At 51.7% G+C, this 20211-nt stretch overlaps 1 protein-coding gene across 1 annotated transcript in view; it reads right to left on the bottom strand.

The window, feature by feature from the left end:
- Window positions 1-20211, bottom strand: part of LOC146813670 (solute carrier family 22 member 7-like) — a 255518-nt gene that overhangs the window by 93654 nt on the left and 141653 nt on the right. Inside the window, exon 4 of the mRNA XM_085609483.1 lies at window positions 19890-20194. Within this exon, the coding sequence (XP_085465609.1) occupies window positions 19890-20194 (305 nt within the window). The remainder of the gene's footprint in view (window positions 1-19889; window positions 20195-20211) is intronic.

Raw genomic sequence — 20211 nt, 5'->3', positions numbered from 1 at the left:
TCCTTCAGAGCGTACCACAAAAGTGGTAGCTGTCAGTGCTCATGATGGCTGAATATGTGTGTTCCTCTTATTTTAACCAGTAGTTGTCTCTCCAATATGTTTCTAAAAAGTAGACTAAAAAGTTTGAACTCTAGTCTCCATATGTTACACCAGTTCAGTTTATTCTGACCTATATTACAGTTGTTACATACTACACATCTTGATAACTCTCTCATTCACCACTGCTCGGTTTTCTCTCATCCTTACAGTCTCTATAGGACTCCAATATCACCACATTCTAAAATAAAGGAGTAAGTACCCATGTGGAATATCTTGCATATAGTTCTTCAATGAAGCACCTAACATAAAGATCATTATTCCTTAAGGTCGAGGGAGACGTTTGCTCGCCTGGATGAGTATGTATGGGGTACAGTTCCACAAACGAATAAATCTGTACTCCTGTCCTACATAAGCTAAATGTGTCCCTCTTTCATTGATTGATGCATGTTTTTAATTTACTAACGCAGATCTTCCCAAACTGTGGGTCACGACTCACAGTTTGGTCCAGGTCGGACAGCTCTCCGAGAGCTGTCCGTAGCCTTACCTTGCGACCGACATGTACCCGTAGCCGGTCCGTCCTGTTGATGAAGTATGATGCGCATAACTGTAGGTCACAACTCAGTGGTGAGTCGAGAGCCAATTAATGGTGCTGCACTTCAAATACAGAGGTCAAATGTCAGGCTATGTCTTCTAACAAATCAGGGCTTGTAGCATAATGTGTGATATTTGCTTGTTTCCCCAATCACGATTTATGAATAATTTAGTGTGCACCTATATGACTTCATATCAACGTTAAACATGCATCAGGGTCTTTTGAACTGCTATTACCTTACTCGTTCTTACAAACCACAGACCAAAGAAACAAGTTGTGTTTTTTGTCCTTTGCGTCCCTGAATGATGGCATGTTGAATAGACACGCTGTCCAGATGCCATGGAGAAAGGCCTGGGTGCGGCATGGATGTACCGTCATCTGTTCACTTGCTTCATAAGACCACTGGGTGTTTTTAATGGCTGACAGTCCAGCAGTAAGACACTATTGGTCTAAAGCAAGTCAGCTTCCGAAAATGCTGGCCGATGTGGTGCATTGAATCAGGGCCGGTCCTAGGACTTCTGGGGCCCTGGGCGAAAGGGAAGATGTGAGGACCCTCTAATGTGCATGTGACATCACAAGAAGTGATATCTCAGAAGGTGACATCACAGGACCATTGATCTTCTTTCGCATCACTGAAGTGACCTACTGCGGATATGCGTAACATGGACAAAAAGATACATTTCCAAATGAAATACGCCCATCTGTTTTACAACTGTATGAAGTGGATTACATTAGCCAAATTGGATGGAAAAGCTAGGCACAGGTCTCACAAAGATGGATATTCTTATTCCATGTTAACTGTTTGGGCCCGATTCACAAAGGTAAACTTAGACCAAAAGTGTACGTTTAGTTCAAAAGTCTAACTTTACGACTAGTAGCGCACTGTATAGACTTCTTTCAAAGTCAGATTTTAATTAGTGGTTGGCCAGAAATCCAGAGGGACCTGCCTCGTTGAAAGCCTTGGGTTGATACTGCTCACCCTGCTTTGGTTACACCTTGCAATTATCAGGAGCCAATCTGGGAAGATTAACGTTGGAACGCGTTCTTCTCTCAGCTGGACACGCAGAGGCAGCTGGACCCCAACAATCCCCAGAAATCATCCGACGAACACTGAACCAGAGACACCAGTGCTCATCCGATAGTCTCAAGGGAAGGGGGTTTGGGAACAAACAATAAACTAAAATAATAGTTGAAATAGAAAGCTAAAATAAAGAAAGAAGGGAAGTGGCCAAGAGGTCAGACATGGCGGACGCTTCTTAGACGAGCTCTGCGGGAACGTACAATATCCTCCTTTAATCCTGGTCACCCACATTTGGTGTTGATATCTCCAGCCCTCCCTTAACATACCGGATGAACTGAGGTGCGGCGGATGGTCCGAGCCTCGGCGGTTGCGTCTGAGAACCCAGGGATCATCATCCGCTGCTGGGCTGCTGCGGCTGCGCTGGAATCCGCCCACCGCCTCTGAGACTCGTGGCGAGTGGCTTGGTGGTCCCCATCGCCCCGGGCGCCCTTTGGAAGTGTCTCCGCTGCAGTGGCCGGTAGGAGTGGGGCCTATGGTTACCCGCGATTGGGAGCTCCCGTGGCGCCAGGAACAGGCCTGTGTACTACTCTTGGCCAGGCGGCAATTTTAGGGGCCCGGTAAGTGCGCTGCAGCGGTGAGACTGCACTACGGGGACCTAGCTGAGGCCAATGCTGGGTCCCCCCCTCTTTTGTGCGAGAGATCCTGTGCTCGGACAGCAGCCTCGTGGGACGCAGACTGCTGTGCGGACCGCCTGCAGTGGCGAAGAAGATCCTGAGGCGGCAGGTGGCTGATCGGTGGTGGTTGTTGGTGGTGCGGACCACCTACCACGAAGTGGTGAGTGCGCCGGAGTCCCGGGATTAAGCAGCTGCAGGTGCGGTGCAGCTGGGGCCAGCTGGGAGCAGCGATGGGGCTGAGAGCTCTTTTCTGGTCCCTGCCCATTATGTACTTGCCCTTTGATCTTCTGCTGCCCCATGCAACCCCTGCCCCTCCTGTTCCCGGGTGGCCATTGATTCTGAGCGGCGAGGGGTTGTAGGCCAGAAGCTGCCTGTGACTGCGGTTTGCCCCTCTCCCTTGAATAAGATCTGGGACTGTGCCATCGAGAGTGTCCACCTGTTGGGCTGCAGATCCCCGTTGCCACTGACGATCGACCCTCGTATGAGAGAGCCAGCAGGACATTCTCTGGGACGCGGTGGCGAGCACTACACGGGGGTCCTGTGCAACGACCGGGCAGATGTGTGACACCCACTAGGGGGCCGCGGGGCACCTGTGCGCGAAGCGGCCGGCTAGGCCTGGTGAGGATTGGGTGCAGATTGCCTTTGGGCCTGTCTTCCCGCCCTGCGGCTGCAAGGCGAGGGATCGGACGCCCTGTTGCGTCTCTGCTGGGGCCGTGGATCTGGGTCTAAACCGATCCAGTGGCGCCATACTCTCCATTGCTGGGCCAGTACCTACTCACCTGCAACACAATGACCAGGGACAAAGTATCGAAGCAGAGCACTCTGGATCGCTATGCGGGCCCTGGTGCACACGCACCGGAGATGTCGAGCCAGAACCCGGATAACGCAGCTTTGATGGTGGCGATAAGCCAGTCCAGCGAGGCACTTGAGGCCAAGATCGGAGAGGTGGGATCGGATGTTGCCCTTATCCGTCAAGATCTGCGTGAAGCGGTGGATAGAATTACTGAGGCTGAAACACGCATTTCCATCATGGAGAACACAACTGCATTCCTTTAGGCACGAGTGACCTCGCTGGAATCTATCACAAAGGGGTTGGCATGGCATGGTGGAACAACCTACGATTTGTAGGCTTTCCATTGGGGTGCGAAGGCAACAACTTGGAGCGGTTCCTCGTGGAATGGATCGCGAGCTGGATCCCCCAGACAACATTGTTGCAGTGCTTCATCATCGAGCGTGTGCATCTGGACCTGATGCAAAAGCCTCCGCCGGGGGCCCGGCCGTGGCCGGTCATTGCAAGACTTTTGAACTTTCATAACCTCGATGCTGTTCTGGCTCAGGCCAGGTTGGCCGGCAAACTACACTTCGAGTCTCACCATATCCTAATCTTTCCGGACTATACACTCCTGGTTCAACAACGGCACCAGTCTTTTATTGCTGCTAAAGCCAGATTGCGGGACCTAAAGGTCCAATATGCCTTGCTTTTTCTATTGAGGCTGAAAGTCGTCTACAAGTCACGCACTCATTATTTTGTTATACCTTGGAGGAGGTCTTCGTCTGGACGGATGAGAAACATGGCCACAAGCAGCATACACCACCGCAATTTGATTCCGAATCATCGTCCGGAGAGACCACGCAGCAGACGGTCAAGCCTAAGGCACAACCCACTTGCAGATCGCGATTGTGCCGTCGGTCCAAATCGCGGAGCGCGTCTGAATCAAGAATAGCCGAGGGTCGGCGAGCCCCGTCACCAACATGACTGGAGACTGGAGGACCTTCATTGCAATGGTTGCGGTGCGGATGATATCTGCCTTGTCACGGACCTACGAGAGGCCTACCCCCTATAACTCTTTTCTCAGTGTCTGAGAACTATATCTATGTTTGGGGACAGTTTGTTTGGGACTTCTTGGTATGGGGTTAGGTCCTGCTCCCGTTGGGGCGGTGGTGTGACACATACCGCGACAGATGCTTCAGCTGTTATGAGGTATTGGGTGGGGTGGGTAGGGGAGGAGTTGGTTGTGTTCCAAATTGTTGATTACACTGTGTCTTGCTTGCTTTTTACTGTGGTCTGTATGCCCCGGGACAGTTTGAAATTCTCCCATCTTCTTAGATGCCCTCCCCTGTAACAGACTCAGCGGGTAGGCTCCAGGTGGTTAGTTGGAATGTACGTGGGGCGTTAAATAAGATCAAACGGGGTGCAGTCTTATGACTGGCCAAACGCGCATCGGCCGATGTTCTCCTACTACAGGAGACCAATCTTATGGGTACTAAGGAGCTGTGCCTTGCTCAATTTGGCTATATTCAAGTATATCATGCAGAGTTCACTTGGGGTTCCAGAGGGCTGGCCATCCTCATTCACCGCTGAGTTCCTTATCTACACTCTAAAATGTGGACCGACCCCCAAGATAGATACGTTTTTGTGTTAGGGACATTACACGGAGAGGCCATTCTCCTGGACAGCGTATATGCACTGTGAGAAGTTGGCCTGGTATATGCTGACCACTAATTAAAGTGGGCACCTTGTACCAGTCCAAACATCCCTTATTGATGATTAGGTTGAAAGCTATCCTAGTGGTAGCTATGGAGAGCAGCCTTCAGGCTAAGTCTAGAAGGAATGTAAAGCAGCTTGTTTTACCAGATAAGAACCTCCTGAATGACCAAATGAAAGGAGAACCATGCAAGAGATATATAAAATATATGTATGTATTACTAAACACGCTCTATTAACCTCTTTATGAGATTAGAGCACAAGGCACACAATATTAAATCACTAGAACGACAGTAAATAGCACAATACACAGTGGGCTCCAGGGGGAGACGAAATCATATACTATGAAAGTGGTATAACAATCACGACTTAACTAGACACAGTGCCTAGAGCACGTAGAATCGCTGGGACCCTAAGGAACCATCCAAACTAGTGACCCACGGAGGACGGGTGCAGTGTGTGAACACAGGCGCGAGCTCCATACAATCCTGTGGGAAAGTCGCGGTTGGAAGTTTAAAGATTAAGGACACTTCGGAGAGGACTTTAAGCAAACCCTTTTAAACATATAAGGTTCTAAGGCCAGCACCCTTGAGAGTACCGAGATACCCGTGTTACCTATCCCAGAGGAGCCGGGTGCATAGGGGTCAATTGATGTCGGGAACCTATGTTGTTTTCAATGGGGTGATGCACAAAAGTGCTGCTGCCTGGAAGATGAAAAGTGTCTGGGGGAATTCAAGCCTGGATCTGAGGTGAGAAGAACCTGAAAGCAGAGGGGACAGAGTCTGGGTCACTTCAGGGTGACCAGGGGCACGATAGACGAATGCCCACTGATGTTGGGTGCTGCAAGTGAGAAGATGCGATGCTTGACTCTACAGCCACGAGGACCAGGAGAGGTCGACGACAACCAAAGTCCGGAGGTGAGCTGTCCCACGAAGGATGTCGAGTGCTGGGGGGTCAGTGTCCGGATGGAACACCAACAAGCCTTGGCAACTGCAACCCACAAGGGCAGAGTAAATAAGCTTTGGTGAGGACAAGCAAGGTCCTGGGGACTCTCCAAGCTATGGTGAGTCAGGGTACGTCTGGAGCAACCAGTAAAGCCCGCTGAAAGTCAAAGTAACCTTCACAGGGACCCACAGGCCAACGGCCCAGGGATCGCAAAGGGACCTCGAGCTGAATCACAAAATACCAGCCCACGGAACACTTGTGGAGTCTAGGCCGAAAATTTCTGGCTCGGGGTAAGGACTACAAGTAGCCCAAAGCACAGCGTCAGGGATCGTCAAAAAGCATATGCTGCGTCAAAAGTACACAGTGCACAGCGGTTCGGGTTGCATAGTCCCCATGAGAGATACTGGTCTCAGAATTGCTGAGAGGTCAGATCAACCTCAGGGATGCTCGGAAACCCACCTCCTGTGTAGCAGAAATCTTCGGAGTCCTCAGGAGCTCGGAAGATGCAAACCGGTCAGATGCATTAAAGGTGCCTGCCTTGCAGGGGAGTAACTCCTTTACTCAAAGGGAGATTCTTCAGTCATCCAGCATAGTGTAGATCGTCGAAGTACTTGGTTTCTGTAGCAGAGTTTAGTTCAGGTAAAATCTAAGGTCCTGTAGTCAGGGTTCCTACTTTATACCCAAGGAAGGGGTGGGGCAAACTCTGGGGACCCACCTATGGGAGGGGAGGGTCAGGACAGAGGGGTGGCTACACCCATGTCCTTTGTCCAGTGTCGTGCCAGAGGAGGAGCAAATGGCTCCTGCAACCGGTTTGAGCGTGACTATGCACAGGGACACCAAATGTGCCCCCAGTGCATACTTCAAAGCACTCTCAGAGTGCACCAACCCATCCCCTGGCTTGGCTCAGCAGCAGGAGGGCAGACTCGTGTCTGTGGCTGGCCGCATCCATTTTGTGATGCCCAGGTCTAGAAAGCTGGTACCGGGTGTACCGGTGGTTCACATAAGTCCCTTTAGAAGGGTAGAATCATACCTCCCCCTCCAGTTATTGGCACCGCGGTATGATTCAAAGGTGTTTGACACCAAACACAACATGTTTCTAAGCAGCCATTTTAAAGTTAGCATTTACCGCGAGGTTATAATGCACTTAAATATATATGGTTGGCTGCATCACAAACAACCCCAAAAAATAGGTTCCGAAGGCTGCAGAGGGGCTCTGCTCATGCAGGTGCACCCTCTCACATAAAACCCAGCACCCTGCCTTCAGAATTGATAAGGCCTGCCATGGGGTGACTGATAGGTTTAAATGTGCAGTGATTTACAATGGATATAGTGAACCTATATCTAAGTAAGGGTGCATGTACCACCTTACACAGGCTGCAGTAGCAGACCTGTGGTGTCAGTTTGAATAGTCTCTCAGTGGTGGCACAATACATGCTGCAGCCCCTGGGAGGCCTCTGGGGTACCTATGCCCTGGGTACATAGTATACCATATACTAGGGACTGATAAGGGTACCCCAGAATCCAATCTGGAGGGTACCTAAAGTACATGCAATCAATTTAGAGGAGAAGCCAGATAGACTGGGGTCCTGGATGCAGGATCCCAGTCGAAAACAGTGATACATCAGCAAAACGTGGGGGTAACTATAAGAAGCAAATCCTACTCTCCTACATGGACCCCACACTCTCAGACTCGTTTGTAGAGCGACTGACGATATTACTATTAGAAATGCCTATAGGCCTCTATCATAGGCGGAGACTGGAATGATGTGGCAAATGTGGCGCGGGACAGGTGGAGGTCACGCACGGCACCCGAGGTACCTCAGAATATGCGGCTGCATACATTAGTTGGGGATATGGGGTGGTTGGACACACGGAGGCATCCGCATCCAGGCACATATGGCTACACATATTATTCGGCCGTCCATGACTCTTTCTCCAGGTTAGATTATATATTCATTCCGCACTCCTATTATTCCCGACTTGCTGTGACTGACATCCTACCTAGAGGTCTATCGGACTACTCCCCAGTGGCCTTAACACTGCCTCTAGAGGTGGCGCACCCTCCTTTTCGATGGCGCCTGTCTCCGTGGCATCTCCAAGACCCGCAATACACGTCGCACCTACATCAGGCACTCATGACATATTTTGCTGAAAACTCGGGCACGGTGGACTCTCCGGCCATGCTCTGGGAGGCTATGAAGCTCACCATCAGGGGGGTGGATATTGCATATTGTGTCGCTCAACAGAAGAAAAACAGGGAGGCCCTGCTCCAGACTAAGGCCCAGATCATGCTATTGGATCAGAAATGTAGAGGCGAGCATTGTGGGTCCAATCGCCGCCAGCCGCTTCTGCTTCAACAATCCTATGTGGACACGCTGTGCGACGAGGCCAGACAGGCTTGACTGGCATCCCGCAGTAGAATTTATCAATGGGGTGACAAATCCAGCTCTCTTCTGCACTGCTTCTGCCAGCACGCTCTGCGCCCAGCGAGTGTACTGGGGATTCTAGATGGGGATGGGCAGACGCTTACGGACCCTACTCGAATTGCTGCTAGCTTTGCAACATACTATACGGAGCTCTAAGCACCTAGTGACACTCTCCCGGAACCCTTGATTCAGCAATACCTTCATGATTTGCCTCCCAAGGCCATTGTGGACGCTGTGAGGGGGGACTTAGATGCTCCGCTGACGGTGGACAAGTTGAGTGCAGCACTGGTCGACCTACGGTCCGGGAAGGCACCGGGCCCAAACTGCTTACCCTGTGAATTTTTTTTATCATTTTAGACTCAATTCCTCTCTCACTACTTGGGAGCGCTAAATGCAGCCCTTGACAACAGGAAACTTCCTCCGGATTGGCGGCATGCTGAAATCGCTGTCTTTCCCAAGCCGAGTTGGCCCCCGGAACAATACTCCTCATATCACCCAATTTCATTGTTAAATGTTGAGGCCAAACTGTTGGCCAAAGCACTGGCCAATCGCATTCTCCCGCATATGCCAGATCTGGTTCGCTCGGACCAGGCCGACTTTATGCCCCAGCGGGCTACCCGCCACAACATCAGACGGGTGCATAATGCGATTGCGGCCATTGATCACCTCGGGCCCGACTGCCCTGCTCCTAGCAGATATTGACAAGGCATTCGACTGACTAGGATGTATGTAGCTGTTCGATCTCTTGCAGCGTTTGAACTTTGGCCCCCGACTTTTGTCATATAATAAACTCCTATATACTGACCTTTCTGCCTCTGTCCAAATAGCTGGTGCAGTATCTGCTCCTTTCCCCATAGCAGGCGGTACCCGTCAAGGTTGCCCCCTATTTATTTGCCCTAGCCATGGAACCATTGGCCGCATGGGTTCGTATCGATGCCGAGGTTAAGGGCTATGAATGGCCCGGGGAGGGGGGGTTCTCGGATCAGATCGCTCTCTATGCTGACAACATCCTATTTTTTCTTACGGACTCGCATCAGACGGGACCGCTTATTCTCCACATAATGCAGATTTTCTGCCAGCATACGGGCTTGTATATGAACGCTAAGAAATCTATACTGTGGCCGATACGTGGGGGCCCGGATATGGGCGCCTGGATGACGGAGGTGATGATGGCTGCCACTGGTTTTAAGTACCTTGGGGTGTACATCTCAGACACCCAATCGATCTCATGGGAAAGGAACATAGCCCCTATCTGGAAGCTGACTCAGGCAGATGTGGAGTTGTGGTCGCGTATGCCCCTCTCTATACTGGGCAGATCAGCCATTTTTAAAATGGTATCCCTTCCTCATCTCCTATACCAACTACAGAATCACCCCTTTCAGATAGCGCCCTCCTGGTTTCGACAGCTGAACTCTAGGCTCAGTCGCTTTTTGTGGCACAATCAAGCTGCTAGGGTGTCCCTTAAGACGTACTTCCAATTAACCTGTTGTGGGGTTATCGTGACCCCCGATATCCAATCATATCAGGCAGCCTCCCACGTTTTAGTCTTAAACGACTGATGGTATGGTATTAGCAATGATCGGGCATATCGGATTGAGAAATGGCTGATGGGGGACATGTTGCCACACCGATTGCTAAACACGCAGAGAGAGGAACGCAACCTACCGCGTGCTACTCAAGTTGTTTTTGGTGTATGGACCAACTCGCTGCGTCGGGTGGGATGGCTGTGGTGATTGATGGGGGAGACCCCCTTTTGGCAGAGTGGCCTCATGCCGCAGGTAACTACGCTAGTAGTTTTTAAACAATGGGACGCTCTAGGTATATCTACCCTGGGAGACGTTATGCATGGTACCACATTGAAATCATTTCAAGACCTTAGACAAGAATATGATATGCCACATACTCAATTTTACAAATATTTGCAGCGGAGTCATGCCTTAGCCCCATATACTGCTCACCTAGACTCCCTTCCCGAATTCAACCCGACTGAGGCAAAAGTGTTTATGGGGGATTTGGGGGATCATAAAACCACAAATATCTACCAAACGCTAGTGACAAATGTCACCACGACACTTGATCCCCTTCTCGAGAAATGGCAGACAGACTTGGGCTCTCTGTACAGTGATGACTGGAGAGAAAACCTGGAGTCCCCGAGATACGCAGCAATTGCATCTCGTCTTAGGCTTATTCAATTCAAGTTTTTACAGCGCACTTATTTCACTAGTTTCCGGCTTTGGAGAGTGGGACTAATCGACACCCCCAAGTGCCTAAGATGTGATGGCGCTGAGGGTACACTATTGCACACTGTTTGGAGCTGTGACTCACTGGGTCGGTTCTGGAGAGGGGTTCTTCGATGTTTATCGGAGGTGTTGGGCTGGGTTCTACCTCATTCGCCTAGGCTGGTTCTCCTGCAAATTACAGACGAAATTGGGGGCAACATCTATAAAAGGCATTTATTGTCCCTGGCCAAGAGGGATATTGCAAAGGCGTGGAAGGATCCGTCTTCACCCAAATTGGGTGCCTTGAGGGCGGGTCTCGACTGGTTTATGGGGCAGGAACAACCCATCTTTAAAGCACCAGGGTGCCCTCAGAAACACTTTAAAATATGGAAAAGATGGGCGGACTATAGGGGCCTTTTATTGGAACCACATTCGCCACACCCTTCCGAAATCAAAAATATATAGAGACGCAACATGGGGCAGTAAGGATGTACAGTTAGATATGATGCGGGTGGAAGGGCTGGAGGGGCTTGACTGGGATATTGTTTTGGCAGTATACGGCACAGGGTTTGAAATGTTTAGGGCTGTCGTTTACGGGCCCGAATGGTTCAATTTTTTGTTTTACAACAAGTATGTAATAGTCACCTGCTCAACATTCAATATATGGATACTTGTATACTATACTGATTTTGTAAAGTCTACAATTACTATATTTGCTGATTTAAAAAGAGTTATGGAAAAAAAAAAGAAACAAACAAACAATTGGAGCGCGTTTGTGTCGGTAGAGAAGCAAACTCCGGCTCACAGACCAATCTGGGACATCTTTCCTAAAGCTAGGAATGAGTATGTAGATCAGCTCCTACAGCAGTAGTAAAAGACATCAATAAGAACACAAATAATCAATTACTTAAATCATGCATAAACTTCTGCATTGAGTCACGATAAAAGAGGTCTTTTAGAATGATTAGAATAAATCAGAACTGCACTCACACCATATGGTGCCAAAGATAAATACACACACACAATATTGTGCCAACGAAGATTACACATAAGCACACCATACATTCTTAATTCAATGAGATAAGACATAATCTGTATCCTTCAGCTGAAGTATGTCCAAGGCTTGAGAGCGTTACCAAGACCTTCTTTCAGCGAGAAAAAACAGAGATGTAACAGGATAACAATAAACAATGCAATAATAATATACACTTCTATCAGCAAGAACTATGCACAAATTACATAAATGATATGCGGAAGAAATGACCAAAATCCAAGGAAGTAGCATAAAGTAAGGTGAGTGGGAACAAGAGGGAACTGTGGAATAGGAAACGAAGTCAGGAAGTCTCTGACTGCGAAGAGTTTCGTGCGCAGTTACCCAAGATCTCCCCTATAACCAAAAATGAGCCGGGAGTCAAAACAATGGAATTCCACTGAGCACAAGAGTTAAATGTAGCCCAAAAAGGATTTAGACTTATCTTTGAGTAGCAGCAGCAAGGATGGAACAGGACTCGTCCGACCAGCACCTGCAGAGAAGAGCCGTCACGCTGTAGGATCTTCAACAGGAAATTCAATGCGAAGCACTGAAGACGAGCCTGGATGAGAGTTAAATACCTTTTGCCAGACTGATGAGTCATGGAGGCTTGTTGAGTCACAGAGGCTGCTGAGTCATGGAGGTTGCTGAGTCACGGAGGCTACTGAGTCATGGAGTCACAGAGGCTGCTAAGTCATGGAGGTTGCTGAGTCGAACTCTGACGTGGCCTGGGAAACTAAGATAAGGAAAACACCACCACATAACGGAGCAGAGAATTAAAGAAATATAAGTCAGCTTTTCTTTCTCAGGAAACACGGGGAGTAAAAGAGGGGACGAGCCGAGGGTGAGAGGCATGTTTTGAGAACCTGCTAGGAGCCCCCACCCGACAGGCAGTCTTCCTAGGTAGGATGTAAGTGAGTGAAATGCACCTAGCGCCCTGGGGCTCACCCTGAATAGTTCCCCCACTACTGCTGGAGTGTAGAAGGCGGTGGGCAGTCCGATGGATCCTGACAGTAACCCCCTTCCAAGGCCTGGTGACAGGGCCAGGTTTGTGGATGTTATGCTGATGGAAAATACGTAACAGTCGGGGAGCATGGACATGAGATAGTGGCTCCCAGGTGTTTTCCTGTGGGCCATACTCTCTCCAAGCTACCATCTAATATAAAGTGCCCCTGATTCAGCGAGAATCTAAAATAGAACCTACTTCATGTTCTAAGTGACCCTCCACAGTTACTGGAGGTGGTGGAGCGAGGTGATGAGTTTTTGGATCAGTCGGTTTTGAAAGGGACACATGAAAGGTAGGATGGATTTTTAAGTGAGCCGGTAAAGCCAGGCGTACTGCTTATTTCTGATATAGTTTTAGGAATGGGGAATAGAATGATGAATCAAGATTGAAATTTACGGAGGAGCCTAGCGCGCAACCAAGATGGCCGCGTAGGTGCGAGGCTCCCGAGGACCTCCGTGACCTCCTACATAAATCCTGACAATATCCTGTCCTAGATGAGGGGACTGTGTTGGTGAGCCCGAGCTGAGGTGTCACCCGTTTTCCGCTTCCAAATTGGACCTCGGACACCGGCGGGAGCACCGAGTGAGGTTTGCGGCCTTTTCCACGCCGGCCCCCCGGATTGGAGTTGTGGGGCGATCCGGAGACAAAGTGATCAACAGCGGCGGGCAGGGCCGGGCGACTCGCGTACCCCGCACTTTCACTTTCGCTTTTGCACCCTCCTTGCTGCGTAGGCGAGGTTGGGTTGCGGGGCGGTGTGCGGTGGTGTGGCCTCGTTGGGGTGCCCTGCCGGCCCGCCGGCTGTGATCCGTCCGGCGGACCTGTGGTTGCCCCCCCCCGGAGCCCGTGAACTGGTTTGTCGGCCTTTTCCGAGGTGATTGGCACGATTTGGGGACTGAAACCATGTCCACAAAGCAAGATGGCGACCGGGCAAAGGTGAAATCGACCCGCCGTGGCGCAGCCCATCAGTCCAACAACATGGACCGCTACACCCTCCAGAAGGGATCTCCTGAGGTGCCGCGTAGGTCCCCTGAGGGCCCGACTGATGCTCCTGCTCTGCCCGCGGATCTGACCCTGCGAGATGTCATGGGCGCTATCGCCGAGATGAAGGCCTCGGTGGACCAGCGCTTTGACACACTGGCGCAGAAGATTGACTCGGTCCACGTGGATGTTGGCCTGGTGAGGGCCGATTTATCCAAGACCAATGACCGGGTCGATTCTTTGGCCCACACCACCTCGGGCCTCACAACGGACGTAGCGGCCCTCCAAAAGGAGGTGCGCCGGCTTGGCCAGGCGAGCGCCCTGATGGATCGTCGACTGGAAGATTCCGAGAGTCGGGCCCGGAGGAACAATGTCCGCATTGTCGGGGTGCCGGAGGGACGTGAGGAGGCGGCGGCGGACCTGTTTGTGGAGGACCTGATTCTCACCCATCTCCAGCCCCGGGGGCTGAGTAAATTCTTTGCGGTGGAACGTGCCCACAGGGTTCCCGGAGGAAGACCTAAGGCCGGAGCCCCTCCGAGGCCTCTCATTGCCCGGATTTTCAACTTTCGGGACAGAGACGCTATCCTGCAGACTTCTCGGCTACAAGGACCGGTCAGACTCGACAATATGGACGTAAACTTCTATCCTGATTTCACCCCAGCGGTCCAGAAGCAGAGACTGAGCTTTCTCGGAGTTAAACGTCGTCTACGGGACCTGAACCTCAAGTATGCGATGCTTTTTCCAGCTAAGTTGCGGGTGGAGGTGGATGGCCGCACGCACTTTTTTGATCGTCCCGAGGTGGCCGGGGACTGGTTGGACTCTTTGCCCGGGGATCGGGGCTGGGGGGGTGGGGGGGACGCGGTTGGAGGGGAGGGCTCGCCGGATCAGGACTGAGGGACTAATAGTAGGCCTCGCTCTGGACAACATTATCGTCACTTTTGACTGATTCGTGTAAGTTCCCCTCCTGTGGAGGTAGTACGGGGTCTCCTGGGGGCTCTCCCTCCTCCTCTGGGGGACTAGTTAGTTTAATCATTTATGGGGCGACAGGCACACTGCACTTTGGGGGGGCTGTTTGGGCTCATGCAGGGGTGCAGGGAGGGGGGAGTTTTGTTGGGATGGGTGGGTTGGGGTGGGGTGTTGTTTGTTTTTACCGCAAGGCAAACCCTTTATTGTATTGGTGTTTTTAAGGTGCTCTCAGGGGGACGAATGATGGCTTCTGTACGTGATGGGGGGTAGGGACCTGACTTTATTGTCTTGGAACGTTAATGGACTGGGGGATAGGATCAAGCGAGGTGTGGTCCTGCAGTATCTGAAACGAACTTCGCCAGATGTGGTCTTTCTGCAGGAGACACACCTTATTGGTAATTCCTTTTGTGCCATGAATCGGCGTGGCTATCGTTTGGTGGCCCACTCGGGCTTCACGTCGGGCTCACGGGGGGTGGGCATCATGGTGAAGAAATGAGAGGGGACGCTACACTGTCTTAGTGGGGAGAATGGAGGGCAAAGTAGTTGTCTTTGTATCAGTGTACGTCCCACCGGGGTTACAGTCTACCACTTTTGCAGACCTGGGGCGCCTCCTTCTTGACCTTCCGGGGGGGCTTCTGGTGGTTGGGGGGGACTTCAATGCGGTGGTTTCTGGGACCGTGGATCGCCACCCCCCTAGGGACCTCCCCCGGGCGCAGGCGTGGCTGTCCGGCTTTCTAGATACACTGGGATTGGTGGACTGCTGGCGCTTAAAACATCCCACGCAGCTGCAGTACACTTTCCACTCGGGTGCCCATGGTAGCCTCTCTCGGCTTGATTATGTCCTTGTCCCTGCGGCCTATGTGGGGAGGGTAGGAGAGGTACGCCATTTGGCGCGGGGTATTTCAGATCACTCCCCGCTCCTGTTGCACTTTGATGTCTTCCCGAGGGGGGAGGGCAGGGTAGCTCCAATCAACGCCTGGTACCTGCGCGACCCCACCATTCGCGCTGATTTGATTAAATCCTTGCAGCGGTATTTTGATGAGAATGTGGGGTCCGTCCCTTCGGCTATCTCCCTGTGGGAAGCCTTCAAGACAGTTCTTAGAGGGGAGGCCCTCTCCTTTATCTCCCATGCCCGGAGGCGCGAGCAGGAGGAGGTGACCCGGGTGGAGGCCGAAATTGCTGAATTGGAGGGTGATCTAGAGGGTGGGGTGACGGATGCTGCACTACATGTCCTACAACTTAAGCAGGCGCTCCTACAGGGCCCTCGTCACGGAGGCGGCCAGGGGCCTCAGTAGAGAGCAACAGGGGCGACTGTATGATGTGGGTGATAAGGCTGGTAAACTGCTTGCGTGGTTGGATAAGAAGGAGAGAGCGAGTCGTGTGGTCCCGCTGATTGAGAGGATGGATGGTGTGCGTGTCACCGAGCCAGAAGACATTGTCTCTTGTTTCGCGGATTATTTCCGCGATGTGTATTCCCCGGTTTCTCCCTGCTCGGAGGAGGATTCCCATGCCCTGCTTAGGGATATCGCGCTGCCTTCCCTTTCGGTGGAGGACAGGGTGTCGTTAGATGCCGCTCCCACCTCCGACGAAATTGCCCTCGCCATACGCTCGGTCGCATCCGGCAAGGCCATGGGCCCGAATGGCATCCCTATCGAGTTGTATAAGCTGCGACCGGATGTACTGGCACCCCATCTCCGCGCGATGTTCCTGGCGGCCCACTCGCTGGGCTCCCTCCCGCCGGACCAGCGTCTGGCTACAATCGTGGTGATCCACAAGGAAGGGAGACCCCGGGACCGGGTTACATCCTATCGGCCCATCTCGCTCTTGAATGCGGAGCCCAAAATCCTCGCCAAGGTGCTAGCCAACCGGCTGGTCGGCGTGGTGGGCGATCTGGTCCACCAAGACCAGTCCGGCTTTATTCCCCATCGCAACACGGCCCTCAATCTGCGGCGCTTGCACGGGGTGCTCGCGCGTGTCCCGTTTGTGCGGGAGCCGGCCGTATTGGCGTCCTTAGACGCCACCATGGCGTTTGACACGCTCGAGTGGCCATACATTTGGGCGATGCTGGCGAAGTTTGGATTTGGCCCGGGGTTCATCAGCTGGGTCAAATTGTTGTATTCGGGCCCTTTGGCGCAGGTGGTGGTGAATGGAAGAGTATAGGTCCCATTCGAGCTGGGACGGGGCACGCGACAGGGCTGCCCCTTGTCGCCGCTCCTGTTCGCGCTGGCCTTGGAACCCCTGGCGGAGTGGCTGCGGTGGCACCCTTCCATCCGTGGTCTCCGTTGGACCCCCGAGTATGAGGACCGCGTGTCCCTATACGCTGACGATATCCTTTTGTACCTAGCCTCCCCGCGTAAATCACTGATTGTCCTGGTTGATGTTTTGCGCTCATTCGGCCGCAACTCAGGCCTTGTCATCAACTGGGCTAAATCATGTGTGTATGTGCTTTCCGGGGAGGCTCCCGTCCTCCCGCGGGGCTGTCCGATCCAGATTGCCTCTCAGGGGTTTCGGTACCTGGGTGTTTATATTACTCTGGACCCGGAGGCCCGCTACGAGCGGAATTTGCTTCCCCCCCTCCAGCGCTTGAAGGAGGACGTCGCGCGTTGGCGGCGCCTGCCGCTTTCGCCGCTCGGCCGGGCGGCATTGTTTAAGATGATGTCGTTGCCACGCTTCCTGTACGCTCTCCAGAACACTATGGATTTAGTCCCAGCGCGCTACTTCCGTGAGGTGGAGAGTCTACAGCGCCGCCTGTTCTGGGACGGGAGGCCGCGTATTGCCCTGGCGAAGTTGACGCTCCCATGGTACGACGGGGGGATTGCCCTCCCGGATATTAAACGGTATTACTGGGCCTCCCAGCTAGCTGCAATTAACCATGGCCTTTACGGGCCCGCCTTAAACCCGGCATTTGAAATGGACAAGATGCTCCTGCCTGGTGGCGACTATAATCGAGCGCTCTACTCTGGCGCGCCCGGCCCCCGCCTAACGGGACCTACACGTGTCATGGTGCGAGTATGGCACGCGGCTAACACAGCTATGGGGTGGAAGGACCGTTTGACCCGGGCATCACCGTTGTACGCGTCTGAGAGATTGGGCTCCCTGTGGACCTCGAAGGGCTTCGAGAGGTGGGACACGATAGGCATCAGTAAAGTGGGGGATCTCTGGACGAGGGGGGGATTTAAAACATTCGAGACGCTGCAGACGGAGTTTCAGCTGCAGGGCAGTGAATACTTTCGGTACTTGCAGGTCCGTCACGCACTGGGCTCCGTCTTCCCAGACGTCGCCTCCATCCCGGAGTCTTCCCCCCTGGAGGATAGGGTGCTGGACGGCCACGTTCCGGACAGCACGATCTCCCTTATTTACAAAAAATTGATTAATGACCGATCGGGCTTGCTGACTGGCCTCCGCGAGGCTTGGGTTGCCGATGGGCTGGAGTTGGACGACGAGGACTGGATTTCCGCGGTGGCCTCTCCGAAGGAGGTGGCCATACCGGCTCGCCTTCGCTTCGTCCAGCTTAAGATACTCCACCGGGTTTACATGACGGGGCCAAGGCTTCTGCGTATGGGCTATGCTGAGGATGGGTTGTGTAAGCGTGGGTGTGGTGCTTTGGCTACTTTTTTGCATATTTTGTGGGAATGCCCGAAGGTGGAGCGATTCTGGCGTGGTGTGCATGAGGTCCTGCGAGTGGTTACGCATGTCGCGCTGCTGCCTGAAGCGAGGAGATGCCTGCTGAATGTGTGGGAACCAACTGACTACTCGGTTCCGCAGACGCGATGGGTGACTCTGGGATATATGATTGCTAAGCGTGACATTGCTCAACTGTGGGGATCCCAGAGGCCCCCGGCGGTGTCGGCCTGGAAAGAACACATGGATTGGTGCATGTTCCGAGAAAAGGTGGTGTATGTGGCGAGGGGTAAGCCTGGGGCATGGGTGAAAGTATGGGGCCCCTGGAATGCCTACCGCGGGGGTATCTGCGCGCCACCACTGCTGCCTGCTGCCTCACCAACCCCGTCCCCTTAGTTGACTCCTTTCCCCAGCCCCGGGCACAGAGTTCCCCCAGTCCTCGATCTGTTCCCCTTCCCCTCTTTAGACTCCTGTGGATGGCTGGGGTCCCCCATTCGGGGAGCACGTGCTGTTACTTTCGATTGCGGGTTGCCTTGCGGGTGGGATTTTTCGTGTTGTTTGTATAAAATGAAACCGTATTGTGGGATCAGAGTGATGTGGCCCACGACGTTGATACCTCCTGATTCTGCTTCTCTGCAAGGCCAAGTGTTTTTGAACGTATGTCATATGCTCCTGTCATTCTAGCGGCCGGCCGGAAGGTTGTAGGCCCATACTTGTATATTCTTGAGATTGCAATAAACGGTTTCAAAAAAAAAAAAAAAAAAAAAAAGATTGAAATTTACGAGGACCTTTTAAGCATAAGTGTTTCGTGGATAACCACACTTGCTGGCCCACTTGGTAAGGAGGAGCTAAACGTCGCTTTCTGTCTGCGTACTGTTTGTACAATAGTTTTTGCACCTTTCATGTTCTTTTTTAATTCTTCGAGAACCTGAGCGTGTTTTTGAGCTAAAGCTTTAGGAGAGAGTGCATGTTGTGTTAGTAACGGGGAAGATCTGGGCTGATACCCATACAGAGCGTAGAAGAGTGAGAATCCGCTAGATGTATTTACCACATTGTTATGGTTAATTCTGCTAACAAAAGGTGATCAACCAATTGTTCTTGTTCGGTAACATAATTTCGTAATAATTGTTTGATCTCCTGGTTGGTTCTTTCTGTTTGCCCATCAGACTCTGGGTGATAGGCGGAAGAGAGGTCCACTGAAATCCTAAATAATTTGCAAAGTGTTCCCCAGAAGTACAAAACAAATGAAAGGTCACGGTCGGAAATGATACGTGATGGTAAACCATGGAGTTGTAAAAACAGATTAGCTAAATGGGGGCATCAGGTATCCCTTTAGTTGGGAAGCAATGACACATTTTAGTTAACAGGTCGACTACCACCACGATTGATGTAAATCCTTGGTCTTGAGGTAGATCAACTATTAAATCTATTGATACTGAATGCCAAGGTGATGGTGGGATTGGAAGAGGATTAAGCAGCCCCAAGGGTTTTCGTCATTCTGATTTAGTTCGAGCGCAAGTGTCACATGTTTTCATGTACTGATGACAATCAAAACGCATGTTCGGCCACCAATAATCCCTTTGCAGTAATTCGAGTGTTTTTGTGATTCCATGATGACCAGAAAGTGGAGAGTCCTGACACCACCCCAAAACTTCGTGTTAAAGAGCTGGTGTGGGTAGAACAAGTGTTTTTGATGGTAGAATATTCCCTCTACCACTTCTCACGCAACTGGGTGCTTGCCATCAGAGGACGGCTTGTACCTTGGCGGAATCCATAGCCAAACCTTCAGGTGAAATACCAAATCCCAAAAAGTGCACTGTAGTGACATGAAAGGCACATTTTTCCATCTTGGCGAATAGTTGTTTTTTTGCGTAATGCCTGTAATACTTTTCGCACATGTTCAATATGTTTGGAAAGGGAGTGCGAAACGATCAAAATGTCATCAATGTACACTAGTACAAAAATATCCAAAAACTCTTGTAGAACGGTGTTCACCAAGTGCTCGAAGGCAGACGGGGCGTTGCATAGATCAAATGGCATCACCTGGCACTCAAAAAGCTCGAACTTGGTGCGAAAGGCCGTCTTCCACACGTCACCTTTTTTCATCTGTACCTCATGATATGCACCACATAAATCCAGTTTGGTGAAGATGGTTGCAGATTGTTCTTGATCCATCTTGGAGCCGGTGAGTGCTAAGGGGTACCGGTTC

This window comes from Triturus cristatus, chromosome 6 (assembly GCF_964204655.1).
Source record: "Triturus cristatus chromosome 6, aTriCri1.1, whole genome shotgun sequence".
Taxonomy (NCBI): domain Eukaryota; kingdom Metazoa; phylum Chordata; class Amphibia; order Caudata; family Salamandridae; genus Triturus; species Triturus cristatus.
Note: the sequence above shows the minus strand (reverse complement) of the source record. Positions and strands in the feature narration are given on the sequence as shown.